Raw genomic sequence first — 8,404 nt, forward strand, 5'->3', positions numbered from 1 at the left:
TTGACCTATAATGATCACCTTCTTTGTGATGGTGCTTAAGGAATCCAATTGCTTTGACTATCCTAATGCTAGTGATTTGACTGGTGATGAAAACGTTTGTTTACATTCCTTCACAGAAAAGAGCTTTCTCACCACATTGTGGGACTGATAACAGTGACTGACAGGAAAGTGCCTCTGCACAATTTTTTCCAAAGATTCAGCAAGAGTAGTGTGACTATGGTTCATAGCCTGGCCCAGTTTGAAAGACAACATCTTACTTCAAAAACAAAAAGAACCATAAAACATCTTCTGAAGGCATCTTGGTTTCCTTTATAAATGATGGCAGTTAGAGAACAATTAAAACAAAATCTATGACTTTTTATGTTGCAAGTAAGATGTTTCTATTTGCAATTACTAGAGTTCTTCACAGCAAGACAAAATCAAATTAAAATATATATACGTAAAATCTCCATTATACGTATATATGTGGCTCTTTCCCTCTTTTCCCTATGGTTTAAACTTTGACTAGTCTACATACATTCATATATTATGTTGCCCCTTCAAGAAAAATCAATCTGAATATATTATCACAAAAGAAATGCAAAATTGATTCCCAGGCTTTTAGGCTATGGGGTTCCTTTTAAGGAATACCTTCAGCCCAGTGATATTGCCAGCCGTGTCACCTACAAATGAAACTATCTTAGATGGCATTCCTAAAAATTTTTTATAGATCTGTGGGAAAAAGTTTTAAAACATCCATCCATCTTTATTTTAAACATTGCACTTGACAGAAATTCTTAGTTATTAAATATAAAATGTCGATATAATTAAATTCTCACTTTTCTTCAATGAGTTTTGATCATGATAAAGTTTCTAAGAATGTCTAATATGTTCACTTTTGTTTCCTCATTGATGTGTATTTTCTATTATTAGAAAGCTATAAATCTGAATCACTTAGAAAGATCTCTCTCTCTCTTTTCTTTTTTTTTTTTGGTGGGGGAAGACAAAGTCTCACTCTGTCGCCCTGCATAGACTGTCGTGGCATCATGAACCTCAAATTCTAGAGCTCCAGAGATCCTCTTGCCTCGGTTTTTCTACTTTTAGTAGAGACAGGATCTTGCTTTTACTTAGGTTGGTCTCAAACTCGTGAGCTCAAACAGTCTACCTTTCTCGGCCTCCCAGAGTGCTAGGTTTACAGACATGAACCTCTGCGCCCGGCTGAAAGGTCTCTTTAGAAAGCAAGAGCCATTCTTTGTAAACTATGAAATTGCTAGATTTCACTCCACTATTGATTTTCAACCCAAAATCCACTTTCAACTGTTGTGTTCTGACCAGACCTTTAGTGCCTGAGGAGTGCAGAGCCACTGTGCAGCCTGCCCAGATGCTGACCTCAGAGTGCGCCCGGCTCTGTCGGAATGGCTACTGTACCCCCACTGGAAAGTGCTGCTGCAGCCCAGGCTGGGAGGGGGACTTCTGCAGAATCGGTTAGTATTTCTATTTTCAACTAGCAAACGCCGGGGTTGGGACAACCCTTGGGTACCCAAGAATTCAACATTAGTTGTTTCTTCCGGAATTACCTGGTGCTCATGTGTGTTGAGCCATTTACAGTGACATGAATGCTCATCTGCTTCTGAACTTGCAAAGAAAATCTTTCTCATTTTCTTCATGTAAATGATTCACTTACGTAAGTTAGTCAGAAATATTTAAAAAAAAAACCTAAAGGATTGAGTCCTTTCAACAAGTGAAAAATGAAAATAGCACAGCCAGATCATCCCCACGGGGCTCTCGGCCTTGGGTTCTGAGATTTCACACTGGCCAGTGACTTAGTGTTTGCAAAGCTCCTCTCCAAGTGCGAGCATTTTCCAGACACCCCATAAATGCCATCGCCGGCCTTACTGCTTGCTTTCTTGTTAACAGCACACTGAAAAAACGGGGCTTTTCAGCGGGTGTTATTAAATAAAAGGGGAAAAAGCAATTATTCTAGAGGCATATTATGAGATTTTGTAATTCTTTTTGCTACTCCCTTGTGAACTATCAACTAGACATGCAGCTGCTCAGAGATTTATTCCAGGGTCATTCTATCCTTTAACTTGAGATTTCATCAATTATGCGCAGTGATGTTTAAGTTCTACTTGACACGAAGTAGGAAAATCAGATGAATTTAGAAACCTAGAGTTTCAGATGTAAAGGTTGAAAATGCATCTTTAGCAACCAGCATACAGAACACACAGAAAAAATTTTGATCTCTGCTATTTCAAATATTAAAATACCTCTTGCCAATGAAAATTAAAATCTCAAATTAATATTTAATATTATTCTTAATTCATAAATGCTATCCTTATTCTAAAGATACATTTGTTTCAAGAAGTTATAACCAAAACTTATCTACTTTATATATTGTCATATAGACAACATATATTCTAAGCCTTAATTGGCTCAGCATTAATAATATAACAGATTGATTAATACTGTGCTTGTATATCTAGGACAGAGCCATCAAAATTAAAACTCCACAGAAATTAATTATATCATTTAAAACAAATGCTTACATTTTATTGATCTCATTATGTCTACCTTTTTGTTTAGTTGATCAAAATAGGGATCAGTGTCCAAATATATAATATTCATATTCTTACTATTATATCCAAGGGAGTGTACATGGCAAATATTCCACCAAAGCAGAGTCTGCTTCCTTTGATGGCTCAGCTTCTTTTATATAGTATCCATTCTGTTGTATTCCCTACCCTGTACTTTGCCTAACCTCTTATGTCACCTCAAGTCATCGGTTAACTAATATTTACTGAGTGCCTTCTAGTGACAGCATGTTTAAACTGAAGGTGGACAAAGTATTTTGAACACATGCCATTATACGTACCTTAATATTAAAATATTAATGTGTGCTATAATAAATATAGACATTCTTTGAGTTCACGTGAAATTTTATTTCAATAAAATACTTTAATTTTTCCACTGAATAAATTTAAATAGCTTGAATATATAAAATAAGACAAACTGTTTTATAAAAGTAATCTACTTGGGATTTTTTCATTGTAATTTTAGTTTAGTTCTTTTTGTTTTGTTTTTGTTTTTGTTTTTTTAGAGATCTCACTTTATTGCCCAGGCGCTAGGCTCAAACTCTTAGGCCCAAGCAATTCTCTCATTTCAGCCTCCCAAGTAGGTGGGACCACAGGATCGTGCCACCATGCCCAGTGAAAAATATTCACTATATTTTTTGTGTAAGCAAGAACCTTATTAATATACCCACACAGTTTACTCATCTCCCACAAATTCAAAGGAGAAAATAGTCTATTTTTTCTTCTTATTCTTTCCTATGCATCAACCACAGTCTCCTAGATTTTGATTAATGTCTTTAAAAAGGTGAAAGTGACCCTGCCCCCCAACATATAAGGAACTACCTTCTAGGTATTTGATTTTGTCTACAGTGGCTGCAGTTCCCAGATTTATCTTGTTAGTAAATTATGATTAATTTATACATTCAATGTTATGTCTCCATCTCATCAGTAAGTCATTTCCTATGTGTACTGTAGTGGTAGACATTCTTTAATGAAGAAATTCTGTGCTGCGGAGTAACCCCATAAAGTTTTACTCAGAATACTCCTCACTGGCCAATTGCACTGACCTCCATGTGTAATTGGAGTAAAGCACATGCTGTGTGCCCCCTGGAAACAAGGAGGAGGAGGAATCCAAGGGAGTGTACATGGCGGATATTCCACCAAAAAGCAAAACCCCTTTCCCTCATGTTGCATTGGAGATGTGTGAGCCTCCGTGCCTCCCTCTCTGGCTGGGCCCCTCCTGTGCTGAGGCCCTGCCTTGAAAGATCAGGAACACAGGCCTTGGAAAGCCCTCTGTAGGAAAAACCCCTGTGGAACAGATTTGCAAGGACTGGAATCTTTGTTGGAAATAGAGTCAATTCTGCAAAGAATTACGCTTATTTCTCATGATCTCTGCTTCCCTAGAAATGTCTCTCATTGGCCTCTGAGTTCTGATTCTCAAGGAATCATGGGTGTGAAAGCCTGTTTTCCTGCCTGTGTATTTACTAATATCTTTCAGACCATTGTGTGACCATTTTCCTCCTTTTTTCCCTCCCATCCCTTACTCAGCAGATACTTGTAAGTCTCATAGGGGGGCTGTTTTTGCACACAGAACGAGAGTGTAACTTTATTGTTCTTTGTCTCCACCCAGCAAAATGTGAGCCCACATGTCGTCATGGAGGTGTCTGTGTCAGACCGAACAAGTGCCTCTGTAAGAAAGGATATCTTGGTCCTCAGTGTGAACAGGTGGACAGAAACATCCGCAGAGTGACCAGGGCAGGTATTCTTGATCAGATCATTGACATGACATCTTATTTGCTGGATCTAACAAGTTACATTGTATAGTTTCTGGGACTGTTTTGAGTATTCCTTTCCAGTGGGCATTTATTTTTTATCCTGTCATTTTAAAAAAAAGAGAGAGAGACTGTCATCCTGCTACATACTCCTGTGATTTCATTCTCTTTTATTAATTTAAAAATAATTTCCAAAAATGTGGAAATCCTCTGTGTGTGTGTTGGCACATTTGTTCACATATGCACGTACACATACACTCATAACCCCTACACGTGTGGTTACATAACAGATGGGTTTTAAATATATATACTTCCTTGTACAGAGTAATTTACACAAAATTCCATTGTAAATTGATAACGGAATTTTTATGTCACCAGAAGAGATGATTTGACTTCCTAGGAATTTTCTGTCTGTAATCACTGAAGTCAACTTTAATGGAGTTTGAAACGCTGTGCAATCTGATCTAAGAAAAAAGGCAATATTTTTATATTAAAGGATATACGATGAGAGAATGTTTCAGAACTCCCCAAGGACTTTCTAAGTGAGCAACACGATATAAAATTGTAATCTTCATTTTTATCGGTGTATCCAATTACTGAATGTTACGCACTTACCTTTCTTGTTGGCAGAGAAATCTGGTTACTTCACCTTAATCTCAAGATTGTTTTCAAGTGTGTTATAATTAAATCATAACAGCATGTTTTAAAATCAATCTTCCTAAAAGGTCTGCTTTTATTGTATATTTGATTTAACAATAGGCACTGGGTTTGTGTTATCTATTTATATTTTTTATTTTATTTTTATAATATAGACATCACCTAGATGAAACACCTTTACCCTGTCCTGTAAAATACTAAAGTTACATTTTTCACCATCTTAATTGGAAAGAAGGGGAGTGAGAAAGCAAACAGTCTTTAATGTGCTGTGGATCTAATCTAGCAATGTATCCTTGTGCCAACATGTAATCATTAACGACGGACGAAAAAGCAAGAAAACAGCCAATCTTTATAAAATTCCAGCATTAAACATTTGTAAAATGCTTTTCACCATAGCAAGACTGTCAGAGTATATGTGATTAGAATGTTGCAGATCTCCACTGAATCGAACCTCTCTGAAGAGCTCACTCGTTTTTAACAAATCTTGGCTCTGTAAGCTGTCACTTGTACAAATTTTTAATATAATAATTCTTGCCAAATATGCCTTTTAATGTATATGTTCCTTCCAAACTCAATGAAAATCCTCTTTGGTTAATGTATCAATAAATTTTTTGTACATGTTTTGTTCAGGTTTTTAAAGAAATGACATGTTCTAACTTAAAACTGCTAATAGTTTAGTAGACATTTTTCTTAAAGGTTTTTGAGGCCAGCTCTTCCTGTTTGGAATTTAACAAAACTATAAGGCCTCTTTGCACTACTGAAAAAACACATCTTCTCATGACAAGTACATACCATTATCATTGTCTTTCTTCTGTAAACATTTGATCCTCTAAAATCTAAATTATAGAGCAGTATAAATCATGCAGCACCAGCTGACTTTCCAAACCTGCTCCTTACCTTTAGGAACATGAGCCTCAATTAAAAAAAAAAAAAAAACTTGCAGCTAGTAGTTCTCTATTGTTTTAAAGTGAGAGATTTGCAATTAAAGCCCAGTGAGCATTTATATAGAAACCACAATGTAGAAAGATTGGTTAAGTACACTGCTCTTGTCTTCCATATATGATTACTTAAGTTTCAAGTGACCTCATGCCAAATGGAAATGGGTTGAGAAATCTTGGTTCAGTGCTTAGTGAACAATAGCCTGCATTAAAAAGTGCATGCATAATTTTGCACAATTTAGATTCAATTGACAGTCTATTCAAAGAAGTCTCAGGATTAAATGAGCATGGAGACCAAATTGCCCTCTTATCCCAGAAAAGGGGTGGTCCCTTCTAGTCACACTAACACTTCATTGGCCCAACAGTGTGACAAATCTTGCAATGAACCATGAGTTGCCTGCATCTGTAGGTTAATAGCAATCTTTTGTCTCCATTGCTTTCTCTGCTTAGCCCTTTTACTGAATTCCATCACAGAAAGTTTTACAATTTAAAAAAAAAAAAAAAGTCCTGACAACCATTTTTGTTAATGGACCTTACCATCTAATAGTCCCTTATTCAACATGGGTGACATTAACAAAATGTGAACTTCTTGTGAGGGAGCCAGCTGTCTAAATCTGTCAAATCGTGCAGTTTTTATTACACATTCTCCCATTCCTAGTTTCACTGAAAACAATAAGGATGCTGCTCCATATTTAGCAAGACCTGAAATATCAGAAGTTTCTTCTTATACATTTAATTTTTCCAACTCTTCCCCAAAAGAAAAAAAAAATACATTCTATTGCCTTTAGTTCTACTGTTTAAAAATATCTAAATTGACCAGATCCAGATTTTTTAATCCAGCTTTTTTTCCCAAGTGAAAGACTCTCAAGTGACTTAGAAAAACATATGTGCCCCAGGTGTCATTGCCTTTTCTATTGTGAGTCCTTAGAATAAAAGACCAAGTTCTTCTCAAAAGAAGATACCAAGAGCCATGGATATTAAACCCAAGCAAAGTAAATAAAGTCATTGGAGTCATTTCTTTTTGTTTTTAGGAAGAAAGTAGATAGCGCTGGTTAATTGATGGCTACATATTTTAAACTAAGTGGTTGACTGAAAAACTCTCTTTGACCTTTTCTTTTAAGTAGATGTTTTAAATGCGTGACTGTAGAATTATCTTCCGTGATTCATGATGGGAGGCAGGTAGGAGTGGGTTAAGAAGTATGAGCTAGGGAAAAAGTTATTGCTTCATTACATGAAAGCCAACATCTACTCAGTTCATAAAGCACACACACAGTCTAAAATGGAAGAAAAATGTCCTCGGTAAGAACACTGATGGGTAAGATAAAGATGAAATAAAAAACTAGAAAAATGTCTATTATTATTCCCTGTTCATTCTCAAGCTTAAGCTTTGGGTGTCAGTTGAATGTGAAGTGAAATAGTTAAAAATAACCTTTCTACCACTGTTTCTGCCACATTCTTGTCATGGTTCATAGAACCTTGTTTTCTTGATAGTTATTTGAGATAATAGGGAAACTGAATTGGCAGATTGTGAAAGTGAAAAAAAGGAAAGATTTCAGAAACTTGAGTGATGGCAAAAAACTACTTCCATCCATGCTTTTTCTTCTTGGAATTTTATTTCAATGTAACTATTGTAAAATATCTTTTATTTTATCACAAAGAATACTAAGAAGTTTTCTCAGATTAATGAGCAATCACATAAAGAGCCAAAAACCTACCCAGACCAGCAGATACAAACAGCCTAAATAGAGAATTGTTCTCTTTGTCATTTACTTGCCTCAAAACAGTTATTTCTTCCCTCTTTATTCCTTTGACATTAATTACATAACAATGTACTAACAATTTTTTTTTTGCAGTTTTTGGCCAGGGCTGGGTTCGAACCCACCACCTCTGGCATATGGAGCTGGCACCTTACTCCTTTGAGCCACAGGCGCCGCCCTGTACTAACAATTTTTAATCCACCTGCTTTTGACCTTGTTTTTAATCTCTGAATCATAAAACAAGCCTAGTAGGTGTAAAATACAAGGTTAGATGCTGTATGTAGGGTCTTTCAAAGTACACATTAAAATTTTATTAGTCGAACATTCTGTTAAGTCTCTTAACTTTGAAATATGAAAGAGAGTTTCTTGTACCTTCAATGAATCCCCAACAATAAAAAAGAAAAAGAAATATGAAAGAAAAACCAAACCCAGATTTTTTTTTTTTTTTTTTTGTAGAGACAGAGTCTCACTGTACCGCCCTCAGGTAGAGTGCCGTGGCGTCACACGGCTCACAGCAACCTCTTAACTCTTGGGCTTACGCGATTCTCTTGCCTCAGCCTCCCGAGCAGCTGGGACTACAGGCGCCCGCCACAACGCCCGGCTATTTTTTGGTTGCAGTTTGGCCCGGGCCGGGTTTGAACCCGCCACCCTCGGCATATGGGGCTGGTGCCCTACTCACTGAGCCACAGGCGCCGCCCAAACCCAGATTTTTAAGAGGAAAAATAGGT

The 8,404-nt window shown here is 36.6% G+C and overlaps 1 protein-coding gene across 3 annotated transcripts in view; it reads left to right on the plus strand.

Moving 5' to 3' along the window:
* The window catches only part of HHIP (hedgehog interacting protein), a 93,071-nt gene extending 84,940 nt beyond the window's left edge, over positions 1 to 8,131 (plus strand). Inside the window, exons 12-14 of one of the 3 annotated variants that reach the window (XM_053582195.1) lie at positions 1,315 to 1,463; positions 4,183 to 4,311; positions 5,137 to 8,131. In XM_053582195.1, coding sequence (XP_053438170.1) covers positions 1,315 to 1,463; positions 4,183 to 4,311; positions 5,137 to 5,147 — 289 coding nt within the window. In that variant the 3' untranslated portion in view covers positions 5,148 to 8,131. Of the gene's footprint in view, positions 1 to 1,314; positions 1,464 to 4,182 lie in introns of all 3 variants that reach the window. The other 2 variants (XM_053582196.1, XM_053582193.1) reach the window with 2 other exon arrangements.
* The last annotated feature ends 273 nt before the right edge of the window (positions 8,132 to 8,404 follow it).

This window comes from Nycticebus coucang, chromosome 1 (assembly GCF_027406575.1).
Source record: "Nycticebus coucang isolate mNycCou1 chromosome 1, mNycCou1.pri, whole genome shotgun sequence".
NCBI lineage: Eukaryota > Metazoa > Chordata > Mammalia > Primates > Lorisidae > Nycticebus > Nycticebus coucang.